Here is a 27545-nt window from a genome sequence, read left to right as displayed (position 1 = left end):
TTCCCCTTCCCTGTTGCGAGATTTTTCGGGTTGTTGAATGAGATTTTGCCATCACTGCCATTTTATGACCTCTTCCTATGCCCTCTATCTTTGTGTTTACTATTCTAGATAAACAACATTAGCCATTTTGTACTCTTACTCACTGTGTCTGGTGCCTCATTAATCACCCACCCTCATAAATCGCAGAACCCAAGGGGAGTGTGGATTCAAACCCACACCCCAAGCTCCCCTTACAATATGTCGCGAACATGACACTGAGATTCTCATTGGTAGCTGTGGATGTGCTGGATGACATGATTATACACTCTATCCACTTCGAATATGCATCCACCACAACTAAAAACATCTTTCCCAGGAAGGGACCTGCAAAGTCTATGTGGATCCTGGACCATGGTTTGGACGGCCACGATCACAGACTCTGCGACGATTCCGCTGGTGCCTTGCTGAGCTGCATGCAAGTGTTGCACTGATGCACACATGATTCCAGCTCAGAGTCAATTCCCAGCCACCATACATGAGACCTGGCGATGGCTACCACCATCATTACAATGCCAGGATGTGTGCTAGGTAGCTCACGTACAAATTGCTCTCTCCCTTTCTTGGGCTTAACAACACGATTGCCCCACAGTATAGAATCCGACTGAATAGACAGTTAGTCTTTGCGACGAATGTAAGGTTTAGTCTCCTCGCATATTTGCTTGGGTATGGCAGACCAATCACTTTTGAGGATGCAACTCTTCACCACCGATAAAATCGGGACCTGGCTGGTCGAGGTCTTAACTTGTTGAGCTGTGACAGGGGTTCCTTCACTCTCAAAAGCATCCATAAACTAACAATAGGTCTGCCGGTTGTGGTGTTTCCACCTCGTGTGGGCAAAGCAGACGGCTCAAAGCATCGGCACAATTCGCGGTTCCTGGTCTATGACGAAGGATATCATCATAAGCGGATAATGTCAGCACCCACCTCTGGATGCGGGATGAAGCATTGGTATTGATACCTTTGTTTTCAGAGAACAATGAAATGAGCGGCTTGTGATCTGTCTCCAATTCAAACCGAAGACCAAACAGGTACTGATGCATCTTTTTAACCCCATACACACAAGCTAGTGCTTCTGAATCTACAATGCTATCGGCTCTTTCCACTTTCGACAAACTGTTTGAAGCATATGCGACTGGTTGAAGTTTACCCGACTCATTAACTTTTTGGAATACACAACCAATTCCATATGACGATGCATCACAGGCCAATACTGAACGTTTACCTGGGTCATAATGTACTAGCAGCTTGTTAGAGAAAAGCAGATTCGTGGCTTTCTCAAAATCTCTGTCTTGAGACACACCCCACACCATTTGTCGCCTTTTCTTAGCAGCATGTGCAGTGGTTCTAATAATGTGCTCAATTTAGGTAGGAAGTTACCGAAGTAGTTGAGTAGACCCAAAAACGGACGCAGCTCTGTTACATTCTGCGGATTGGGTGCATTCTTGATGGCCTTGGTTTTTGCGTCCGTGGGCCTGATGACATCAGCAGCAATTTTCCTCCCCAGGAATTCGACCTCTGGTGCCATGAAGGCGCACTTCGAGCGTTAAAGTCTGAGTCCCACTTTGTCCAGATGATGTAGAACTTCTTCCAGGTTGTTCAGATGTTCCTCGGAGTCACGGCCTGTGATCAGAGTGTCATCTTGGAACACGACGGTTCTGGGAACGGACTTTAGTAGACTCTCCATGTTCCGCTGACATATTGCTGCAGCGAGCGAATTACAAAAGGGCACCTGTGATAAATAAACAGTCCGTTATGCGTGTTAATGCACGTAAGTCTCTTCGACATTTCGACCAGCTCCTGTGTCATGTAGGCCGATGACAAGTCCAGTTTGGTGAACGACTTCCCCCCGGGCTAGCGTTGCAAACAAGTCATCAGCCTTCGGTAACAGGTACTGTTCCTGTTTTGAAACCCTGTTGATCGTATCCTTGTAGTCTCCACAAATTCTGACTGTGCCATCACTTTTCAGCATAGAAACAATGGGGCTGGCCCATTCATTAAATTCAACCGATGATATGATCCCTTCATGCTGGAGTCTGTCCAGCTCGATTTCAACCTTCTCCCTCATTATATACGGAACTGCACAAGCTTTATGATGGCCGGGTCTTGCATCCGAGTCTACATGGATCTGCACCTTGGCTTTCGTGAAGTTGCCGATGCCTGGTTCGAACAGCGAGAGGAACTTGCTCATTACTTGGGCACATGTATATTTCTCCGACGACAACGCCTTGATGTCGTTCCAATTGCATCTGATTTTTTTAAGCTTGCGACAATCCATAGCGGTAACTTGTGAACCGTACCGTCGTACGACACTTTAATTGTGGTACTGCCAATCACCTTTATGAGTTCTTTGGTGTACGTGTGCAACTTGGCATTGACTGGACTCAGCCTGGGCCTCACAGCCTGAGTATCCCACAGCTTGTCGAACGCCCTCTGGGTCATTATCGATTGACTCGCCCCCCTGTCCAATTCTATCGATATCGGCACCTCATTCAATTTCACGTTGATCATTATCGGTTTGCTCTTAGTTAGGAACTAGTACAGTCCTTACACTTCCTCTTCTGATATCTCGGATTGCATATCCGGATCCACGCTAATCTGACCATCATCCTCCATGTGGTGTGTCGCAGCACACTTGCTCATCTGCGGACACTTGCGTTGGAAATGCCCCACTCTCAGACAGCCTTTACAACTATATCGCTTCAATTGGCACTGCTGGTGCCGGTGATTTCCCCCACAATGCCACCACGGAGATATGGGATGCATTCCCGCTAGTGGATTTTGGGCAGCCACAGGTTTAGCGTACGCAGTCGGGTAGGCCGTGCCATGTGCCGCTGTGCCGAACGCCGAATTAATCATATTTACAGTACTTGCCGAGTTTCGATTTTTCACTGATATCAGCTATCGACTTCGATCAGTCGTCATGCATGACTGTGAGATCATGATGGCCTTGTTCAAGTCCAACGTCTCCACCACCAGTAGTTTACGCAGGATCACCTCGTGGTTAATGCCGATTACAAAGAAGTCCCGCAGCATATCTGCCAACACAGCCCCAAACTTACATGGTCATGCTAGACGTCTCAGGTCAGCAACGAATTCCACCGCATTCTGGCTCGCTGAGCGAACGTGCATGTAAAATTTATATCTTGAGATATGATGCCTTCGTCTGGCTTAATATGGTCCTGTACCAGTCTACACAATTCTTCATACGTCTTCTCTGTTGGATTCACAGGCAGGAGTAGATTCTTTATCAGACCATAAATTTTTGGACCGCAAACCGTGAGGAACACCACCTGGCGCCAATCTGCATCACCGACATCCTCCATTTTGTTGGCCATGAAGAACTGGTTCAAACGGCTCACAAAGTCTGCCCAATCTTCTCCTTCCACAAATTGCTCCAACAATCCAATTGTGCTCATTTTTGCATGCACAGGTTCTTGTTGCCTCGTCGCCAAATGTTGTGCATGCAATAACTGTTAGACTGAGTACTGTTTAACTCCAAGAGGTATGATCGTGGCTCTGCTTTATTAAGGCCCAAAGTACATATATACAAAATGGCTGGCTTTTTATACTTGGACTGCACACACATGCGTGCAGCCCACTGGCCTCCAACAGTGATGCCATCTAGTGACTAGTGATCCCAAAAGTATATACATGACACCCACCCTCCTGTGCACTTCAACACTCTCCTGCTGCTGCTCTCTCTTACCCTCCTCCTGACTTTGTCTCCTGATGCTCTCTCATCGATTCTTGCCTCCAGCCCAGACTCTATTGTTCTGTCCTGCCAAACTCAGACACATTTTTACTGACTCCCAGTACACTGTCTATCTGACTCCCAACTTCCCTGCAGTCTCTCTCAATTAGCCCTAGATGTAGCCCGATTGAGAATTTCACTATTTCTGGGCAATATTATGTTTGTCATGATAGGTTGTAAAATTCTTGGGATTTGTCATGAGACATGTTGTGACAAATCACATCCTTTAGTTGGACACAATAATATGTTTGTTCATCTCTTCTAAATGTATAAGCTCTTCTATTTTAATCATTATTGCATTTCAATTCACTGGTGATTTCTGTGTCAGTTTAGCTTTATTGTGACATCAGAAACACACACAGACACAAGATGGCTCTACAGAAACTTGTCATGTGACCTTGTAACATGATCCTTTTATTGTATTTACATCAGCAGTTGTATTACCACAGTAGACCACGAGGTAGAACAGTAAGCCACTAGGGGGAGCTCTATATTACAATAGGACGAGGGGTGAGCAAGCCAAAATCAAACTAGCTTGATATAATTCCTAGTATAGCTGCCCGATAGGTTGATGTCCCCGGTATACTCCCATATGCCCTGTGCAGACCTGGAGAAATTTCTGTATCACATTCTTCCTGCGATATTGTAACATGCTGAAACTGCCTGAGAAATTATTGCTGGAATGTTCTCCAGTTATTTTTCTAATATATTTTCAGTACCTGAATCTCTCGTATTGCTGCATTATTCACTGTGAGAGTACTTTGACAGCCTCATTGTTATTTATTGGCAATGATCAAACCGCAAAAATTGCAAGAAAAATGTCGGTGTCTGATCGAAATTAAAGATCTGTTTTCAGACTAGGAGCACAGCCAACATGATCCTTGATTCTGACTTTAATGAGTAATTTTAAAGAGAAAATGATTGAAGATGCCTTTCATAGTCTAGTGCAGATATGTAAAAGTAATGGGTATGGTTACAGATCAGAAACCCACTTCTACTTTCCCAATTTTACATAGAATTAAACAGTCTGATTAAAGGCCCTTAATTGTTGACAATTGTCTTTTGTTGTTTCTTTGAACATTCGGTTCATTTTACACATTCTCTATTGACAGGAAATATCTTCCAAATAATAGTCACCATCACTGAACTGAGCACAGCACTCGGTTTAAGGAACACATTGATAAATGTTTTTTGTGAAATTGGTGTAAGTCATTTTTGTTATCAGATACACTTTCTCTTTGACTCTCTCATACAATAAAATTCACCAAAGTATAATTGCGACGTCTTCTAATGTACCAAAATACAGCTGTAGCCCTGTTATATGTATTATATATTACTGCGTAGAACATACCTTTATATTCTTGGCCTAGCTGTATACGTATGACCTGTTGTCTAAATTGGGCTCAGTAATCTAACTCGATTGGAGCTGTCTATCAACAGCAGACCTGGCTGTCTGTTGTGGGACTGATTTATCTGCCTGAACTTTCCTTCAGTATACCACCTAAAATCTTTTTTTTATTCATTGCATTTATTGTCCATCCCTAATTGCCCTTGAAAAGGTGATGGTGAGTCACCTTCTTGAACTGCTGCAGTCCTTGTGGTGAAGGTGTTCCCACAGTGCTGTTCGGGTGGGAGTTCCAGGATTTTGACCCAGCAACGATGAAGGAATGGCGATATATTTCCAAGTCAGGATGGTATGTGACTTGGAGGGGAACTTGCAGCTGGTGGTGTTCCCATGTGCCTGTTGCCCTTGTCTTTCTAGGTGGTAGAGGTTGTGGGTTTGGGAGGTGCTGTCGAAGAAGCCTTGGAAAGTTGCTGCAGTGCATCTTCTGGATGATATACACTGCAGCCACGGTGCGCCGGTGATGGAGGGAGTGAATATTGAAGGTTGTGGATGGGATACCAATCAAGCGGGCTGCTTTGTCCTGGATGGTGTTGAGCTTCTTGGGTGTTGTTGGAGCTGTACTCACCCAGGCAAGTGCAGATTATTCCATCAGATATTATCATGGCGGTGGAGGAGAGAAAGTTGAGTGACGAGGCTTAATGCCAGATCCCTGCCTCCTGGAAGTCCACTAGCAAATTTATTCCTCCCCTCCATCTGGGACCTGGGCCTCTCATCTTTTAATATCCTATCATATTTAAATAATGGCAAGGGGCAGGACTAGGGAAACTAAACAATTCCCTGCCCTGAAGTGTTGACACTCACTGAGGCCAGAAGCGGGATGGTGGCACTTGCTACAGAAGCTACAGCAAAATTGACAAAGAAACAGAATGAATGAGAATACGTGTTCCTGGCCAGCTCCACCCCACCGCCGCCCATCCCCCCCACCCCGACCTGAGCAGTCCTCAAGCCAGCAGCCCATAGTTGGGCTTTTGCCAAACTATCTGAGACAAAGATGTTTGCCTTATTCAGGGTGTCTGAGCCCCTTTAAATAGAGCTGGACCTTCTTCTGAATTGAAAGTAATATCTCCAAGTTAGCAGGTGACACTAAGCTGGGTGGTGGTGTGAGCTGTGAGGAGGATGCTAAGAGGCTGCAGGGTGACTTGGAAAGGTTAGGTGAGTGGGCAAATGCTTGGCCAATGCAGTATAATGTAGATAAATGTGAGGTTATCCACTTTGATGGCAAAAACAGGAAGGCAAAATATTATCTGAATGGTGACAGATTAGGAAAAGGGGAGGTGCAACGAGACCTGGGTGTCATAGTATATCAGTCATTGATGTTTGGCATGCAGATACAGCAGGCGGTGAAGAAGACAAATGGCATGTTGGCCTTCATAGCTAGGGGATTTGAGTATAGGAGCAGGGAGGTATTACTACAGAACTTGGATCCATCGCTGTACCTAGAAATCCTACTATCCAGCTCGACTGCGCGGCGATGACTTCACAACATCATGGCAAGATCAACAAAACTGAACTTCCTGACTTCACCTTCTGGGCCGTGGCAGGACTTCAAGAGAAGAATATCATTGAAAAAAGTGGATTCCCGACGTCTGTGGCTGAACCTGAGAATTAAAAGATCACCACAGCCTACCTGGAAGAGAGTACGAAGCATCACAAGGCGAAGAACCTAAAATCAAAATGGCCGCGACGGGACCACAAGGGGCAGTGTTGGAGGAGCGACACGTGGCACCGAGCAGCGAGCCGGATTGGAAGGCCCCCTTAAAGGAGACCGGTAACCCAAAGAATTTAAAGGGACAGTTTCACTCTAAAGATGACAAGGACTTTAAAGTTAAAAGTGCTGTTAGCGAATGCAGGTATGATAATGTAACGTGGAATTGTGATGCCGGAGTAACTGATGAGAAAAATGTAATGAATGCTTGTGTAAGTAATGTTATGAACAAGTTTGTAATGCTTAATGATGATGATAGAAATTTTAAAATGACAAATGTAACCCTGTATGGAGAGACTGAGATACAAGAAAGTGATGTAAATGCTGTAAGTAACAATGTAAACAGAGATAACAGTATAGATTCGACTATGTATGATCGGAGCCAATGTGCCATGTATACTGAAAGTAGACTGTTAAAGGACACTGGGTTCTACAGCGACAATGTAAATGCTAGAGGAATCCCTCCGTGGGAGACCCCCAGGTCCAGCGGGCTACCTGACCATGTAGATTGGACTTTTGGGACTAACGTGATGCCCCAGGAAGGACTCACACACATCCAGTGGGAGCAGACCCACTGCAGAGTCAGCGGTCAATGGGCAGCACAGCCACCACCACTGGCAACCTGCCGCAGACCGGCCCTACACCCGCTGACCACCAGGGCCAACTCAAGGAGTGAGAGGCCAGTACTCTCCAGCTTTCCTGGTGGTCCCTGGGATGACTAGACTTTCATCACCAATGGAGGACAAGGAGCCCACACAGTCCTGTGGCCCCGCTCACCACCACACACCACCACTTACCCACTCTACAGTGTATGTACCCTACCCATTGCACTGGCTCCCCCACTGAGGGATCCCACAACAGTGACACCCACATGGTCTGTGTGTGAGGGGGGGAAATGTATGAAGCCAGCCTCAAGAACAGGGATCACACCTGACACCCACACAACCCTCAGCATAACCTCCCACAGCCCACTACTGATCACCTCCCCAGGTCATGGCAATAAGGATTTAAAAAATGCTTAGGGGGAGTGTTGTTATGTATGCATGCCTACAATTTTATGATGTACTGTAACACTGAATGTACCTTCACCCTGTATACACCTTACCTGTACACCAGAGGGTGCTGCTGCTGGAGACCTAAGGGTTACCTGCACACTGCAGGTAACCTAGTATAAAAGGGGACTCACCTCTTTGTGTCCTCAATCTAGGAGCTGCAAATAAAGGACTACAGTCTACAAAGTTGAAGTACCATACCCCTGCCTCGTGGAGTCATTAACAGAGTGCCTACATACATAATAGCGAGAATGCAGTAAAGGTTCACCAGACTGATTCCCGGGATGGCAGGACTGACATATGAAGAAAGACTGGATTGACTAGGCTTATATTCACTGGAATTTAGAAGAATGAGAGGGGATCTCATGGAAACATATACAATTCTGACAGGATTGGACAGGTTAGATGAAGGAAGAATGTTCCCGATGTTGGGGAAGTCCAGAACTAGGGGTCACAGTCTAAGGATAAGGGGAAAGCCATTTAGAACCGAGATGAGGAGAAACTTCTTCACTCAGAGAATTGTGAACCTGTGGAATTCTCTACCACAGAAAGTTGTTGAGGCCAGTTCGTTAGATATATTCAAAAGGGAGTTAGATGTGATCCTTACGGCTAAAGGGATCAAGGGGTATGGAGAGAAAGCAGGAAAGGGGTACTGAAGTTTCATGATCAGTCACGATCATATTGAATGGTGGTGCAGGCTCGAAGGGCCGAATGGCCCACTCCTGCATCTATTTTCTATGTTTCTATATTTCTGGTGCTGCAGTGCGCTCAAATGCAGCACCACCATATTTGTCCTGCTGCCAAAGCTCGGTTCTGTCTGTGAACTGGAGATCCTGCTGTGAGTCCACATTGTATTTTTGTCCCCAATTGGCCTGGGTTTTTATCTGGTTTTTTGCCTCTCCCAGGAGATCGCACAGCTCTGGGTGAGGAGAACTCTGCTGTGTGACATCACAGGTAAGGCAGGTATGTGATTGGTAGTGACTGTGGGCTAAGTTTTTCTTTTAAATTAACATTTTGGGCCCAAGTTTCCACATGATTTGCGCCTGATTTTTAGGAGCAACTGGTGGAGAACGGATTATCTTAGAAATCGCAATTCTCCACATTTTTTTTTCTGCAGTTCTAGTCAGGTAGAACAGTTCTACTTTAGAACAGAATTTTTTCTTCAAAAGGGGGCATGTCCGGCCACTGACGCCTGATTTCAAAGTTTCCACAGTGAAAACGTACTCCAAACTAAAGTAGAATGGAGCAAGTGAAGATTTTTGTAGAACTGAAAAAACCTGTTCTACACATTAAAAAATCAGGCGCAGGTTACAAATTAGGCGTCCAGAACGAGGTGGGGGGGGGGGAAGAGAAGTCATTAAATTCTATAATAAATCCTTATTTATACTTCTACAAATATTATACGAATAAATCCAACCTGAATAAACATTTATAAGCAAAGAAAAGATTAAATAAACCATCTTCCTACCTGTGTGAAAGTGCTTCAGCCATCGTTCTAAGGAAACCGCCGTTTGTTGCTGCGCAGGGGAGGGAGCGGAAGGAGACAGCGGCTTGTTGCCGCGCAGGGAAGGGAGGGGAAGGAGACAGCAGCTTGTTGCCACGCAGGGGAGGGAGGGGAAGGAGACAGCGGCTTGTTGCCGCGCAGGGGAGGGAGGGGAAGGAGACAGCGGCTTGTTGCCACGCAGGGGAGGGAGGGGAAGGAGACAGCGGCTTGTTGCCGCGCAGGGGAGGGAGGGGAAGGAGACAGCGGCTTGTTGCCGCGCAGGGAAGGGAGGGAGGGGAAGGAGACAGCGGCTTGTTGCCGTGGAGGGAGGGGAGGGAATGGAAGGAGACAGCGGCTTGTTGCCGTGGATGGAGGGGAGGGAGGGGAAGGAGACAGCGGCTTGTTGCCGTGGAGGGGAGGGAGGGGAAGGAGACAGCGGCTTGTTGCCGCGGAGGGGAGAGAGGGGAAGGAGACAGCGGCTTGTTGCCGTGGAGGGAGGGGAGGGAGTGGAAGGAGACAGCGGCTTGTTGCCGTGGATGGAGGGGAGGGAGGGGAAGGAGACAGTGAGAAGGGAAGCCTCAGTGCTGATGTGCTGATGGCAATGTGCTTTTATTAAAAAATGTTCAAAAATTGAACAGCTACAAAGAACTACAAAAATGGCCGAGTGCCAATGTTTTCTTCACACTGAGCATGCGCGAACGCTCCAACGAGCAGGCGCAGCGTTGCCGGCAGGAAAAAAAATAATTTAAATAATACCCGCCCCCTCCCACTTACAAAATCGGCGTGCGTGTAGGCTCCGCCCCCCCTGGGCGCCGCGCCAAACAGACAAGGAGCTGCAAAGCGCTCGAGAATAGCGCGTTTTTTTTCTGGCGCCGTTTTAGGCGCGAAAAACGGGCGCCCAGCTCGGAGGGGCGCCCGTTTTTTATCCTGTGGAAACTTGGGCCCACAGCAGCTAACTAAATTCTAAAAACTAATCTTTATTTATTTAACTAATTTAATAAACTATATAATGTAAATACTTTCACACTAAACTAATTAATACAATAAAATAATGGGAAAACAGGAGATGTGTTGCTGCTGCAATATGAGGGAGCTTCTGGGCGTTTTGGTCCAAGGCGACATCATCTGCGGTAATGGTCTGCGGCTCGACGAAGTTCAGCTCCGAGTTGAGGAGCTGGAGTCCGAGCTGCAGACATTGCGAGATATCATGGAGGGAGAAAGTTACCTGGACCTTTTGCTCCAGGAAGCAGCCACACACTCCAGATTAAATACTTTAGAATTGATACATGGTCAAGGACAGGAGGGTATAACTGCAAGTGAGATAGGGACAGGGATCCAGGAGGTAGTATTACAAGACCCTCAGTCCCTGCACTTGTAAAATAGATTTGAGGTTCTTGCAACCTTGCAGACTGCAGAATGGAAAAGAAGACTGGCCAAGGCACCGTGGTGCAGAAAGCCACTCAAGTGGCGGGAAGAAATAGGAAGGTGCTTGTAGTAGGGGACAGTATAGTTAGGGGGATAGATAAGGTTCTCTGCAGCCCAGAGCGTGGGTCTTGAAGACTGTGTTTCCTACCCGGTGCCAGCATAAAGGACATCTCCTCCGGGCTGGAGAAGAACTTGGAGTGGGAGAGGGAGGATTCAGTTGTCATGTTACACATAGGTACACATCATGTACCAATGACATAGGTAGGACTAAGAAAGAGGTAGCAGCTAGGGAATAATTGAAAAGCAGAACTGCAAGGGTAATAATCTCTGCATTATTACCTGAATCATGAGCAAATTGGCAAAGGGTCAATAGAATCAGGGAGATGAATGCATGGTTCAGAGGCTGGTGTGGGAGAAATGGGTTTCAATTTGTGGGGCATTGGCACCAATACTCAGGAAAGAGAGAGCTGTTCCGTGGGGATGGACTACACCTGAACTATGCTGGGGCCAAAGTTCTAGTGAATCGAATAACTAGGGAGGTAGATAGGGCTTTAAACTAAATAAGGAGGGTGGGGGAGGAGGGTCCCAGTGGAGAATAATCTAGAATGCTAAAGAGAAAAGAAAAGGCAGCAATGCAGGAACATGATTGTGATAGGATAACCAGATTATGCCAGGACGGGACAGAGCATACAAACAAAAGAGTACATTAACAAATAGGGCTATAGTATAAAATAATGTTAAGATGTCTTATAATGTTAAAAAGACAAATCTAAATGCACTGTATCTGAATGCATGAAGCATCCGTAATAAGGTAGACAAATTAACAGTGCAAATAGATGTAAACGGACACGATATAGTTGCATTTACGGAGACATGTTGCAGGGTGACCAGGGTTGGGAACTGAATATCCAAGGATATTCGATATTTAGGAAGGACAGGCAAAAGGGAAAAGGGGGTGGTGTGGTGTTGTTAGTAAAGAATGGAACCAGAGCAATAGTGAGAAAGGATACTGGCTCAGAAAATCAAGATGTAGAATCAATCTGGGTGAAGCTAAGGAGCACCAAGGTGCAGAAAACATTGGTGGGAGTTCTCTGTAGGACTCCAAACAGTAGTGGTAAAGTAGGGGATGGCATCAAACAGGAAATTAGAGATGCATGTAACAAGGGTACTACAGTAATCATAGGTGACTTTAATCGACATATAGACTGGCCAAATCAAATTAATAGTAATACTGTGGAGCATGAATCCCTGGAGTGTGTACGAGATGTTTTTTTTAGACCAGCACGTTGAGGAGCCCACTAGAGAACAGACTATCCTAGATTGGGTATTGTGCAATGAGAAGGGGTCCTTTAAGGAAAAGTGACCATAACATAATTGAATTCTTTTTCAGATGGAAAGTGAAGTAGTCCAATCCAAAACTAGGGTCCTAAATCTAAACAAAGAAAACTATGAAGGTATGAGGAATGAATTGGCTATGATTGATTGGGAAGATTCATTAAAAGGCATGATGGTGGATAGGCAATGGCTAATATTTAAGGAATGAATGCATGAATTGCAACAGTTATACATTCCTTTCTGGTGCAAAAACACGAAAGGAAAAGTGGCCCAACCATGGCTAACAAAAGAAATTAAAGATAGTATTAGATCCAAAGAGAAGTTATACAAAGTTGCCAGGAAAAGTAACAAGCCTGAGGATTGGGAGCAGTTTAGAATTCAGCAAAAAAGGACCAAGAGATTGATTAAGAGGGGAAAAATAGAGTATGAGAGTAAACTTGCAAGGATCATAAAAACCGACTGCAAAAGTTTCTACAAGTATGTAAAAAGAAAAAGGTAAGTGAAGACAAATGTAGGTCCTTTACAGTCAGAAATGGGAGAATTTATAATGGGGAACAAGGAAATGGCAGAACAATTAAATAAATACTTTGGTTCTGTCTTCAATGAAAAGAACACAAATAACATCCCAGAAATGCGAGGAAACCAAGGGTCTAGTGAGCAAGAGGAATTAAAGGAAATTATTATTAGTAAGAAAATAGGAGAAACTAATGGGACTGAAAACCAATAAATCCCCAGGGCCTGATAATCTGGATCCCAGAGTACTAAAAGAGGTAGCCATGGAAATAGTGGATGCATTGGTTGTCATCTTCCAAAATTCTATAGATTATGGAACAGTTCCTGCAGATTGGAGAGTGGCAAATGTAACCCCACTATTTAAAAAAGGAGGGAGAGAGAAAACAGGGATTAATGGACCGGTTAGCCGAACATCAGTAGTAGGGAAAATGTTAGGCTCTATTATAAAGGATGTGATAACGGCACACTTAGATAATATCAATGGGATTAGACAAAGTCAACATGGATTTATGAAAGGAAAATTGTGTTTGACAAACTTATGGGAGTTTTTTGATGATGTAACTGATAGAATAGATAAGGGAGAACCAGTGGATGTAGTGTATTTGGATTTTCAGAAGGCCTTAAATAAAGCCCCACATAAGAAACATAGAAACATAGAAAATAGGTGCAGGAGTAGGCCATTCGGCCCTTCTAGCCTGCACCACCATTCAATGAGTTCATGGCTGAACATTCAACTTCAGTACCCCATTCCTGCTTTCTCGCCTTGATCCCCCTAGTAGTAAGGGCCTCATCTAACTCCTTTTTAATATATTTAGTGAATTGGCCTCAACAACTTTCTGTGGTAGAGAATTCCACAGGTTCACCACTCTCTGGGTGAAGACGTTCCTCCGCATCTCGGTCCTAAATGGCTTACCCCTTATCCTTAGACTGTGACCTCTGGTTCTGGACTTCCCCAACATTGGGAACATTCTTCCTGCATCTAACCTGTCTAACCCCGTCAGAATTTTAAATGTTTCTATGAGGTCCCCTCTCATTCTTCTGAACTCCAGTAAATACAAGCCCAGTTGATCCAGTCTTTCTTGATAGGTCAGTCCCGCCATCCCGGGAATCAGTCTGGTGAACCTTCGCTGCACTCCCTCAATAGCAAGAATGTCCTTCCTCAGGTTAGGACACCAAAACTGTACACAATACTCCAGGTGTGGCCTCACCAATGCCCTGTACAACTGTAGCAACACCTCCCTGCCCCTGTACTCAAATCCCCTTGCTATGAAGGCCAACATGCCATTTGCTTTCTTAACCGCCTGCTGCACCTGCATGCCAATCTTCAATGACTGATGTACCATGACACCCAGGTCTCTTTGCACCTCCCCTTTTCCTAATCTGTCACCATTCAGATAATAGTCTGTCTCTCTATTTTTACCACCAAAGTGGATAACCTCACATTTATCCACATTATACTTCATCTGCCATGCATTTGCCCACTCACCTAACCTATCCAAGTCGCTCTGCAGCCTCACAGCATCCTCCTCGCAGCTCACACTGCCACCCAACTTAGTGTCATCCGCAAATTTGGAGATACTACATTTAATCCCCTCATCTAAATCATTAATGTACAGTGTAAACAGCTGGGGCCCCAGCACAGAACCTTGCGGTACCCCACTAGTCACTGCCTGCCATTCTGAAAAGTATCCATTTACTCCTACTCTTTGCTTCCTGTCTGACAACCAGTTCTCAATCCATGTCAGTACACTACCCCCAATCCCATGTGCTCTAACTTTGCACATCAATCTCTTGTGTGGGACCTTGTCGAACGCCTTCTGAAAGTCCAAATATACCACATCAACTGGTTCTCCCTTATCCACTCTACTGGAAACATCCTCAAAAAATTCCAGAAGATTTGTCAAGCATGATTTCCCTTTCACAAATCCATGCTGACTTGGACCTATCATGTCACCTCTTTCCAAATGCACTGCTATGACATCCTTAATAATTGATTCCATCATTTTACCCACTACCGATGTCAGGCTGACCGGTCTATAATTCTCTGTTTTCTCTCTCCCTCCTTTTTTAAAAAGTGGGGTTACATTGGCTACCCTCCACTCCATAGGAACTGATCCAGAGTCAATGGAATGTTGGAAAATGACTGTCAACGCATCCACTATTTCCAAGGCCACCTCCTTAAGTACTCTGGGATGCAGTCCATCAGGCCCTGGGGATTTATCGGCCTTCAATCCCATCAATTTCCCCAACACAATTTCCCGGCTAATAAGGATTTCCCTCAGTTCCTCCTCCTTACTAGACCCCCCGACCCCTTTTATAACCGGAAGGTTGTTCGTGTCCTCCTTCGTGAATACCGAACCAAAGTACTTGTTCAATTGGTCCGCCATTTCTTTGTTCCCCGTTATGACTTCCCCTGATTCTGACTGCAGGGGACCTACGTTTGTCTTTACTAACCTTTTTCTCTTTACATATCTATAGAAACTTTTGCAATCCGTCTTAATGTTCCCTGCAAGCTTCTTCTCATACTCCATTTTCCCTGCCCTAATCAAACCCTTTGTCCTCCTCTGCTGAGTTCTAAATTTCTCCCAGTCCCCAGGTTCGCTGCTATTTCTGGCCAATTTGTATGCCACTTCCTTGGCTTTAATACTATCCCTGATTTCCCTTGATAGCCACGGTTGAGCCACCTTCCCTTTTTTATTTCTATGCCAGACAGGAATGTACAATTGTTGTAGTTCATCCATGCGGTCTCTAAATGTCTGCCATTGCCCATCCACAGTCAACCCCTTAAGTATCATTCGCCAATCCATCCCAGCCAATTCACGCCTCATACCTTCAAAGTTAGCCTTCTTTAAGTTCTGGACCATGGTCTCTGAATTAACTGTTTCATTCTCCATCCCAATGCAGAATTCCACCATATTATGGTCACTCTTCCCCAAGGGGCCTCGCACAACGAGATTGCTAATTAATCCTCTCTCATTACATAACACCCAGTCTAAGATGGCCTCCCCCCTAGTTGGTTCCTCCATATATTGGTCTAAAAAACCATCCCTTATGCACTCCAGAAAATCCTCCTCCACTGTATTGCTTCCAGTTTGGTTAGCCCAATCTATGTGCATATTAAAGTCACCCATTATAACTGCTGCACCTTTATTGCACGCACCCCTAATTTCCTGTTTGATGCCCTCCCCAACATCACTACTACTGTTTGGAGGTCTGTACACAACTCCCACTAACGTTTTTTGCCCTTTGGTGTTCTGCAGCTCTACCCATATAGATTCCACATCATCCAAGCTAATGTCCTTCCTAACTATTGCCTTAATCTCCTCCTTAACCAGCAATGCTACCCCACCTCCTTTTCCTTTTATTCTATCCTTCCTGAATGTTGAATACCCCTGGATGTTGAATTCACAGCCCTGCTCATCCTGGAGCCACGTCTCCGTAATCCCAATCACATCATATTTGTTAACATCTATTTGCACAGTTAATTCATCCACCTTATTGCGGATACTCCTTGCATTAAGACACAAAGCCTTTAGGCTTGTTTTTTTAACACCCTCTGTCCTTTTAGAATTTTGCTGTACAATGGCCCTTTTTGTTCTTTGCCTTGGGTTTCTCTGCCCTCCACTTTTCCTCATCTCCTTTCTGTCTTTTGTTTTTGCCTCCTTTTTGTTTCCCTCTATCTCCCTGCATTGGTTCCCATCCCCCTGCCATATTAGTTTAACTCCTCCCCAACAGCACTAGCAAACACTCCCCCGAGGACATTGGTTCCGATTCTGCCCAGGTGCAGACCGTCCAGATTGTACTGGTCCCACCTCCCCCAGAACCGGTTCCAATGCCCCAGGAATTTGAATCCCTCCCTGCTGCACCATTGCTCAAGCCACATATTCATCTGAGCTATCCTGCGATTCCTACTCTGACTAGCACGTGGCACTGGTAGCAATAAGAGGTTAATGTGAAAAATTAAAGCATGTAGGATTGGGGGTAATATACTGGCATGGATTGAAAATTGGTTAACTGACAGGAAACAGAGAGTAGGAATAAACAGGTCTTTTTCGGGCTGGTGGGCAGTAACGAGTGGGGTACCATGATCTACAGGGCTGTAGTAATACCAGCCCTCCTGTCTGGCTCAGAAACATGGACCATGTACAGCAGACACCTCAAGTCGCTGGAGAAATACCACCAACGACGTCTCCGCAAGATCCTACAAATCCCCTGGGAGGACAGACGCATCAACATCAGCGTTCTCGACCAGGCCAACATCCCCAGCATTGAAGCACTGACCACACTTGATCAGCTCTGCAGGGCAGGCCACATAGTTCGCATGCCAGACACGAGACTCCCAAAGCAAGCGCTCTACTCGGAACTCCTTCACGGCAAATGAGCTAAAGGTGGGCAGCGGAAACGTTACAAGCACACCCTCAAAGCCTCCCTGATAAAGTGCGACATCCCCACTGACACCTGGTAGTCCCTGGCCAAAGACTGCCCCAAGTGGAGGAAGTGCATCCAGGAGGGCGCTGAGCTCCTCGAGTCTTGTCGCCGGTAGCGTGCAGAAATCAAGCGCAGGCAGTGGGAAGAGCGTGCAGCAAACCAGCCCCACCCACCCCTTCCCTCAATGACTATTTGTCCCACCTGTGACAGAGACTGTGGTTCTCGTATTGGACTGTATAGCCACCTAAGAAAGCATGTTAAGAGTGGAAGCAAGTCTATGAAGATGACCACAGGGATCAGTGCTTGGGCCCCAGCTATTCACAGTACATATAAATGATTTGGATGAGGGAACCAAATGTAATATTTCCATGTTTGTTGACGACACAAAAGTATTGTGAGTTGTGAGGAGGATGCAAAGATGCTGCAAGATGATTTAGATAGGTTGAATGAGTGGGCAAACACATGGCAGATGCAGTATAACATGGATAAATGTGAAGTTATCCACTTTGGTAGGAAAAACATAAAGACAATGTATTATTTAAATGGTGATAGCTTGGGAGATGTCGATCTACAAAGGGACCTAGGTGTCCTTGTACACCAGTCATTGAAAACAAACATGCAGGTGCAGCAAGCAGTTAGGAAGGCAAATGGTATGTTGGCCTTCATTGCAAGAGGATTTGAGTACAGGAGCAAGGATCTCTTACTACAGTTATACAGGGTCTTAGTGAGACCACATCTGGAGTATTGTGTGCAATTTTGGTCTCCTTACCTAAGAAATAATATACTTGCCATAGAGGGAGTGCAGCAAAGGTTCACCAGACTGATTCCTGGGATGGCAGGACTGTCTTTTGAGGAGAGATTGGTCGACTAGGCCTGTATTCAATAGAGTTTAGAAGAATGAGAGGGGATCTCAATGAAACATATAAAATTCTGACAGGGTTGGACATACTGGATGCAGGAAGAATGTTCTCAATGTTGGGGAAGTCCAGTCCTAAGGATAAGGGGTAAGCCATTTAGGGCCGAGATAAAGAGAAATTTCTTCACTCAGAGGGTGATGAACCTGTGGAATTCTCTACCACAGTCAGTGGAGGCCAAGTCACTGAATATATTTAAGAAGATTTCTAGACACAAAAGGCATCAAGGGGTATGGGGAGAAAGTGGGAATATGGTATTGAGATAGAGGATCAGCCATGATCATATTGAATGGCGGTACAGATTCGAAGGCCCGAATGGCCTACTACTGCTCCTATTTTCTATGTTTCTATGTATCGTTATTGTGACCTGACGCAGGAAAATGGTTCAGAGACATGGCGTGGTATGGGCAGCATATAGAAGTCCCGTACAAGCCTACTTCCAGTTGGAAAATTGTCCCGGAAGTAAACTTTGCCCCAGTAAGAGAGAAATAGTAGTTTGTTGGAAATTTTTCTTGAAGAAAGATTTCAGTACAGATTTTTTCGCTTCAGTGCTTGAGCAGAGCACATCATGGAAAATCAGATGGTCACAATCACACGGCCATAATGGAGCCTGTCAATATTATGTGGTAAAGAAACCGACACAGGGAAGTAAGCTACTTGGCTTCATCTTTACCAATTTAATTATCACACACATTTATGCCCGTTATAGTTTTGCTAAAATCGATCCCTGCAGCAAGGACTTTGACATTGTGTGGTGAAGCATGACTGATTTGCTAAGTGGCAAACTATGGACAGATGTAGCAACCCAAAACTGGGCATCCATGAAGCATTGTGAGCAATCAACAGCAAAACCTTATGCCAGCACAATCTGCAGCCTGTGGTCAAACATATCCTTCACTCTTCCATCAAGTTTGAAGATCTCCAATTCAATGGGCGTGTAGAGTATATGTTAGGAGCAGCGTCGGGCATGCCTTAGATACCAATACCAGCCGAGTAAACACAGAACTATCTACATATTAAACACAAAACGGGAGCACTGTTATACACACAGCTAAGCAGTCCCACAACCAATGGATCAGAACAAAGTGGTGATGAATGTTGGTGACCAATGAGGCACTCTCTATGCTGAACCATGGCAGAGCCCAGCATGTGGGTGCATGAGACAAGGCTGAAGTTTTTCTTGCAACCATGTGGTTCATGCAACACCACCTTCACTTCAGCAGCCATCAAACAGGAAATACTGGGCAGCTTTGTCACTTGCCTGCAGACACATGCCTACATCTTCGGTTTTCTTCCCCCTCATTCATGCCTGTCACTTTTTAGTCCCTAAGCCTTCAGCTTTGGCAAAGGCACTGATGGGTTGTGATGTCTTTTGAGACTTAACAAAAGGCTTTCAGAATTTTTGTCACCTTACTGTGACACATTCATTGTCGCTTTCTTCACATGCTGCTTGTACCTATTCAAATCTGCTTATAAATGTATGCTGATGAGGTATGTTAGAAATAATGAATCAAAAGAAATTGCGAGTTATAAAAGAAATAATGATTCTATAAAAGAAGTAAGTATGCCAGCTTAGCAGACACAGAAAGCTAAGGTCATCACAAGGTCAGGACACAAAAAACAGGCCTTCTAGCAGGCATAAATAACTAAGCTGATAAGGAAGGTAGCAAAGAACCGTAGAATAAACAACTGTCTATGAAAGGGAAACAAGATATTCAGACAGAGATAAGGAAGAAAATGACCTCATAGGTATCCTCTCCTCTGGAACTGGATAATTGAATGGGTAAAAATGATTGACGCAAGGTATCCCACCTGCTCATCGAAATAAGGTATATAAATGGGCAACCGAGAGAGAGAAACAGGCAGACTGAGGAGAGAGTATCCTCGAGGTGGATCTCATATTGGCTTTGGCCTAACATCTTGTTCAAATTCAAACCTCTGAGGTGGACCCCATGCTGGCTTTGAACTAACACCTCCGCCAGCTCGGGATCTGTTCAGAGACCACCATTCTGCCTCACCTTCTGTTCCATTCTGGAGCCGGAGAATGTTCTCATCTGTCATGGGTTGTATGTCTACTATATCTCAATTTCATGAAGTGTGTGATTATGCTTAAAACAAGCACTCCTTAATAAAATGTCTAACAACTCCTAACACTCTTTGGGTGATCTATGTGTGACCTGTGATCCAAATCTTACAGATGACCACAGAGAATTGGATGCAAGCAGCACACGTCCATTTCAATCCATTTCAAAACCATTTTTATCCATACGGGTCTAAACTATACCAACATCAGAAAGAATATGATCTAATCCTTTAATCATTGGCCCGGAATGAATAGGAGCTGGGCATTTTACCATGTGACCAAAAAGTGGATTTTTTTCCTCACTCTCCAGCTTGGACAATTTCTGGAATTGTGAGTTGATAACGGGGCATCTGGAGGTTTGGCAAACGACAGGACCAACAGTCCATCTCCTTAACCAATTAAATTTAAGGATAGAAAAAGAAACAGAGGTATGACAGAGAACGAAATAGCGTGAATTAGAGTCAAATTAGAAACAGAAAGAGAAATAAAGAACGGGAAAGAAAGATTGGAATAAGAAAGAGAAAAAAGAGACAGAAAGGATATTTAAGAAAAAAAATTGAAATTTAAAATTTAAAAATCTTTTAGGCACAATTGACGAGCTGCGGAATGAGTTTGAATTGTTCCCTTTCTGGGATGGAGAGGTTAAGTGTTCAACATTTAGGAAGGATAGACAGAGAGGAAAAGGAGGCGATGTGGGGTTGCGTTGCTGGTTAAAGAGGAAATTAATGCAATAGTAAGGAGGGACATTAGCCTGGATGATGTGGAATCGGTATGGGTGGAGCTGCAGAATACCAAAGGGCAGAAAACGCTAGTGGGAGTTGTGTACAGACCAGCAAATAGTAGTAGTGAGGTTGGGGACAGCATCAAACAAGAAATAAGGGATGTGCGCAATAAAGGTACAGCAGTTATCATAGGCGACTTTAATCTTGATATTGATTGGGCTAACCTAACTGGTAGCAATGCGGTGGAGGAGGATTTCCTGGAGTGTATTAGGGATGGTTTTCTAGACCAATATGTCGAGGAACCAACTAGAGAGCTGGCCATCCTAGACTGGGTGATGTGTAATGAGAAGGGACTAATTAGAAATCTTGTTGTGCGAGGCCTCTTGGGGAAGAGTGACCATAATATGGTAGAATTCTTTATTAAGATGGAGAGTGACACAGTTAATTCGGAAACTAGGGTCCTGAACTTAAGGAAAGGTAACTTCGACGCTATGTGCTGTGAATTGGCTAGAATAGATTGGCAAAGAATACTTAAAGGGTTGACTTAAAGGTTGGATAAACAATGGCAAACATTTAACGATCACATGGATGAATTTCAGCAATTGTACATCCCTGTCTGGAGTAAAAATAAAATGGGGAAGGTGGCTCAACCGTGGCTAACAAGAGAAATTAAGGATAGTGTTAAAAGCAAGGAAGAGGCATTTAAATTGGCTAGAAAAAGCAACAAACCTGAGGACTGGAAGAAATTTAGAATTCAACAGAGGAATACTAAGGGTTTAATTAAGAGGGAGAAAATAGAGTACGAGAGGAAGCTTGCAGGTAACATAAAAACTGACTGCAAAAGCTTCCATAAATATGTGAAGAGAAAAAGATTAGTGAAGATAAATGTAGGTCACTTGCAGTCAGATTCAGGTGAATCTATAATGGGGAACAAAGAAATGGCAGACCAATTGAACAAATACTTCAGTTCTGTCTTCACGAAGGAAGACACCAGACTGATTCCCGGGATGGCGGGACTGACATATCAAGAAAGACTGGATCAACTGGGCTTGTATTCACTGGAGTTTAGAAGAATGAGAGGGGACCTCATAGAAACGTTTAAAATTCTGACGGGTTTAGACAGGTTGGATGCAGGAAGAATGTTCCCAATGTTGGGGAAGTCCAGAACCAGGGGTCACAGTCTAAGGATAAGGGGTAAGCCATTTAGGACCGAGATGAGGAGAAACTTCTTCACCCAGAGAGTGGTGAACCTGTGGAATTCTCTACCACAGAAAGTAGTTGAGGCCAATTCACTAAATATATTCAAAAGGGAGTTAGATGAAGTCCTTACTACTAGGGGGATCAAGGGGTATGGCGAGAAAGCAGGAAGGGGGTACTGAAATTGCATGTTCAGCCATGAACTCATTGAATGGCGGTGCAGGCTAGAAGGGCCGAATGGCCTACTCCTGCACCTATTTTCTATGTTTTCTATGTTTCTATGTTTCTAAGTGGCATATCCTGTCATTTACAGGTCCTTACATCATTAAATAGCAGCCCTAACATTCTGCAGCGAGTTTAATCCGTATTTACTGTGCGAATGCAGCAATTCCTTGACACTCATGGGGAGACTGAGGGTGAGCCATCACTTTTGTAAGGCAATGGTGGAGTGGCACAAATCGCTCAACAATTTCTGGTGATTCGCAACTCATGGGGTGTTTCTTCCTCGCCACACATTGCCTTTTTCAAAAGTTTATTTTTAATGCACGAATAACGACCTATGCATTTAACCTGCCATTATTTTTCCAGTATACTCTGGGCCAATATCACTCCTCACTCAACGCTCCAGCACATTATCGAAGGTGGGATGCCCAAATGTGCACATGTGGCCTGACCAATGATCTATGTGGAATTGGAACCACTTCTATTGAATTATTGTCAAATTTCATTAAGGTAGATTGTGGTAATAATAACTGTTGAATACTGCTACTTAGAGCTACAATTTTAAAAGAAAATGGGCAAATTTAAGTATTGAAATATTTACGATTATCGCTAAGTCACAGTTGTTGCAGAATCCAATACTTATATTACTTCAGCTTTTCTGTGTGTGATTAGGATGTCAGGCACACATGGCATTATACATTAGGGAATTCTTCCAATGCCTTAGTCCCAGTAGGAAACCTGTCTTACCCATGTACAACATGGCTTAATAGTGCCAATAGCAAGAAACAAAAACAATCCAAAATTTGCTTTACAAGCTTACGTTCTTGAAAGGATGTGAAAAGCATCTGGAAGTGACTGCTCCGGCTGCTCTCATCAGCCCACATGCGAATGACACCGAGCCCTGTGCGAAGCATCAAGTCATTGGCCACGGTGCTGCAGAACTTGGCTTTCAGGTCCTCCACCGCGCTGCTTCCATCATAGATTGCCACAAAATTGCGTTTGCACTCATTTGAATTCTCCATTTCGTAGTCGAGAAATCTCAAGTAGATCTAATGGGAGAAAGAAAAATACTGATTCACATAAGCCTCCTAAACTAAAATTCTTCAAAGTTAACCAAGGACTGTGTGTTGGCCAGTGATCAAACAGCTTTGATCTAGTATTGAAGCAATACTGGAGGTGCATATAGTAATGCTTTGCCAAACTGAGCGAAACCCAGGTGATTAAATGCATGGACCAAAGGCTAATTCCATCAGCCATTCACCCTGTTCTCATTTGCCAAAATACTACTTGCAGAGCTCGTAAGTCCTACTCTCTCTCATCTTAAAAGCATTTGTCCCATCATTTTCAGTATTTAAATAAAATAAATTCAGCGCTTACAAAGCTCTTCCCACTAATTCCCCCCACTGTCCGTAGGTTAAATGAATCAAATAATGTCACAACAACATTGCCAAAATGGAGTGGAATCTGCTTAGTGCAATCACCCAAAGCAACTCCCAATTGGTCCACACGAACCAGCTAATAACACTAACTCAATGAATCGTTTAATAGAAAAATTAAATAGCAGTTCTTTAATCTGAACCAATTCATGACGTAAGACACAGACTGAAAGACTTCAGCTGATAAAAAGTTATTATACACATTATCATTGCAATCACTATTAACCAATTTTTCCCCATTTCTATTTAAAAATGGTTGTAAATCTCTGCTTACATTCAAGCTGGTTGATTGCAATTCGCTACTTTGAATCCCTCAGCCTTTTATTCTTTGAGGCCCTCAGAATAAGTATTACATCTCAGGATGTGGGGACAAAGCAAGAGATTGCAAACAGTGCTTGCCACACTGTCATAGTAATTTTCGTGGCAGTTCAGCATTAAAAACATAGTCAGCATAGTACAGAATAGACGTCCTTGTCCTATGGGTCTTTTTGCTTAGATTTTCCACAAGCCACGCACCATTTTCCAGTAAACCAGGTGGAGAGATAGCCTGAGTCCAGACTGTATTCAACACTGGCTACACCAGCAGAGCCTGGGGAATCAACAGCAACCTTTGTGGCACCAGCGCCCACACCGTAATCATTGACAGTTCCTTTCCACTTCACTTACAGTCATCAACACTCATCATTACAAACTTTTGGGGACCAGTAATGCATGTATTACTAAGTTGAAAGTTTCCTTTACTGGCTAACATATTTGTAATAACAGCGTTTAGATTATCGAGGTTCCATTTACTTTGATGCTTTGGTGGGCACAATGGCATGAGAAGAATATGAATATTTTATTTTGGGTCACTTAAGATGGGGAGGGGGTGCTGATTACACGATCCAATTGGTCTGATTCAAAAAATAAAAATGTGGCTCTTTTTCAAACTAATCACATTAACTAAACAATGCTGTAAATAATTATATGATCGATTGAAATCAACTGGCAAAAGAGGGTACATTTCAAACTCATCAGCTGTTAGTATTTGAATAGGTATGAGTGAAACTGCAAAGTTGTTACCTATTCAATATTCGTGGTGTAAGTGACTACCTCACTGCATGCATAACATCAATGACAGAGTGTCCCTTGGCACCACTGTGTTAGCCAATGAGATTGAGTTTGGGGCGATTTATAGTGAACAGTCTATATTACAGCAAACAATGTCTATTTACAGAGTCTATTTAAAAGGAGTCGCTATGAATTGCAGCAACAGAACTCTACATTTTTTTGGATGAGTGCAGCTCCAACAACACTCAAGAAGCTCAACACCATCCAGGACAAAGCACCCCGCTTGATTGATACTGCTAAACATTCACTCCCTCCACCACCGGCGCACCATGGCTGCAGTGTGTACCATCTACAAGATGCACTCCAACAACTCGCCAAGGCTTCTTCGGCAGCATCTCCCAAATAAGCGACCTCTACCACCTAGAAAGATAAGGGCAGCAGGTGCATGAGAACAACAGCACCTCCAAGATCCCCTCCAAGTTACACACCATCCTGACTTGGAAATATATCACCGTTCCCTCATCGTCGCTGGTCAAAATTCTAACAGCATTGTGGGATTACCTTCACCGCATGGCCTGCAGGGGTTCAAGAAGGCACCTCACAACCACCACCTTCTCAAGGGAAATTATGGATGGGCAATAAATGCTGGTCTTGCCAGCGATGCCCACACCCCATGAATAAATAAAAAAAACCTCATGACCAAAACTGCATGGGTGATTTTTCCAGCAAAATGCAGTGAGAGGAGGATGATTACATAACACAAATGAAGTGCTTAAGATCAATCCCAGTCACTCATAGCAGTAATTGATGGGGGAATTACCCAATCATCTTCATTCTACCCAGGAATAGTGGTGTCGCTATCTGTAGCTGAAGGTAGCATCACTCCATGCCGCACCCCCCCCACCTCACAACCCTCTGCCCCCCCACCACCCACCCCACCCCGTCCCGCCACCACCTCTGATATCATCCCATGAGTGGCTACACAAACTCAGGCCCAGAAATACTGACCAGCTCCACAGATAATCAGGCAGCACAGAAACTGAAATACAGGCCTCAAGTTTCCACATGATTTGCTCCTGATTTTTAGGAGCAACTGGTGTAGAACGGAGTATCTTAGAAATCGGAATTCTCGCCGTTTAGTTTGCTCCAGTTCTAGTCAGTTCGAACAGTTTTACTTTGGAACAGAATTTTCTTTTCAAAAGGGGGCGTGTCCGGCCACTTACGCCTGTTTTCAAAGTTTCGGCAGTGAAAACTTACTCCAAACTAACTTGCAATGGAGTAAGTGAAGATTTTTGTACGCTCGAAAAAACCTTGTCTACACTTTAGAAAATCAGGCGTAGGTTACAAATCAGGCGTAGGGAATGCGGGGGGGGGGGGTTTAAAGGGAAGTTTACAAACATTAAACACTTCAGTTTTACAAATAAAGAGCCATCATCAATAATAAATGATAAAAACATCAATAAATCAACCAATAAATCAATCAAAAAAAATTAATAAGAAATATTTTTTTTTTTAAATCAATAACTAAAACATTTTCTACTTACCGACTGCAGCACCGGGAGCCCTCCAACAGCGTGCTGGGATGCCCCCACTCAGTGTGTCTCTGTCAGTGTCTCTATCTCTCTGTCTGTCTGTCTGTGTCTCTCACTCTCTGTCAGTGTCTGTGTTTCTGATGGGGGAGAAGGGGGAGGGATGGGGGAGAAGGGGGAGGGATGGGGGAGAAGGGGGAGGGATGGGGGAGAAGGGGGAGGGATGGGGGAGAAGGGGGAGGGATGGGGGAGAAGGGGGAGGGATGGGGGAGAAGGGGGAGGGATGGGGGAGAAGGGGGAGGGATGGGGAGAAGGGGGAGGGATGGGGGAGAAGGGGAAGGGATGGGGGAGAAGGGGAGGGATGGGGGAGAAGGGGGAGGGATGGGGGAGGGATGGGGGAGGAAGGGGGAGGGATGGGGGAGGAAGGGAGATGGGGGAGGAAGGGAGAAGGGGGGGAAGGGAGAAGGGGGGGAAGGGAGAAGGGGGGGAAGGGAGAAGGGGGGGAAGGGAGAAGGGGGGGGAAGGGAGAAGGGGGGGAAGGGAGAAGGGGGGGAAGGGAGAAGGGGGGGAAGGGAGAAGGGGGGGAAGGGAGAAGGGGGGAAGGGAGAAGGGGGGAAGGGAGAAGGGGGGGAAGGAGAAGGGGGGGAAGGGAGAAGGGGGGGAAGGGAGAAGGGGGGGAAGGGAGAAGGGGGGGAAGGGAGAAGGGGGGGAAGGGAGAAGGGGGGGAAGGGAGAAGGGGGGGAAGGGAGAAGGGGGGGAAGGGAGAAGGGGGGGAAGGGAGAAGGGGGGGAAGGGAGAAGGGGGGGAAGGGAGAAGGGGGGGAAGGGAGAAGGGGGGGAAGGGAGAAGGGGGGGAAGGGAGAAGGGGGGGAAGGGAGAAGGGGGGGAAGGGAGAAGGGGGGAAGGGAGAAGGGGGGGAAGGGAGAAGGGGGGGAAGGGAGAAGGGGGGGAAGGGAGAAGGGGGGAAGGGAGAAGGGGGGAAGGGAGAAGGGGGGGAAGGGAGAAGGGGGGGAAGGGAGAAGGGGGGGTGGGGGAAGGGTGAAGGGGGGGAAGGGAGAAGGGGGGGAAGGGAGAAGGGGGGGAAGGGAGAAGGGGGGGAAGGGAGAAGGGGGGGAAGGGAGAAGGGGGGGAAGGGAGAAGGGGGGGAAGGGAGAAGGGGGGGGAGGGAAGGGGGGGAAGGGAGAAGGGGGGGAAGGGAGAAGGGGGGGAAGGGGAGTTGGGGGGGAAGGGAGAAGGGGGGGAAGGGAGATGGGGGGG

The 27545-nt window shown here is 45.3% G+C and overlaps 1 protein-coding gene across 1 annotated transcript in view; it reads right to left on the bottom strand.

Annotated features, from left to right (window-relative positions):
• Positions 1 to 27545, bottom strand: part of neto1l (neuropilin (NRP) and tolloid (TLL)-like 1, like) — a 414618-nt gene that overhangs the window by 105546 nt on the left and 281527 nt on the right. The window contains exon 7 of the mRNA XM_070888466.1: positions 23095 to 23323. Within this exon, the coding sequence (XP_070744567.1) occupies positions 23095 to 23323 (229 nt within the window). The remainder of the gene's footprint in view (positions 1 to 23094; positions 23324 to 27545) is intronic.

The sequence above is a fragment of the Pristiophorus japonicus genome, chromosome 1 (genome assembly GCF_044704955.1).
Source record: "Pristiophorus japonicus isolate sPriJap1 chromosome 1, sPriJap1.hap1, whole genome shotgun sequence".
Taxonomy (NCBI): Eukaryota; Metazoa; Chordata; class Chondrichthyes; family Pristiophoridae; genus Pristiophorus; species Pristiophorus japonicus.
Note: the sequence above shows the minus strand (reverse complement) of the source record. Positions and strands in the feature narration are given on the sequence as shown.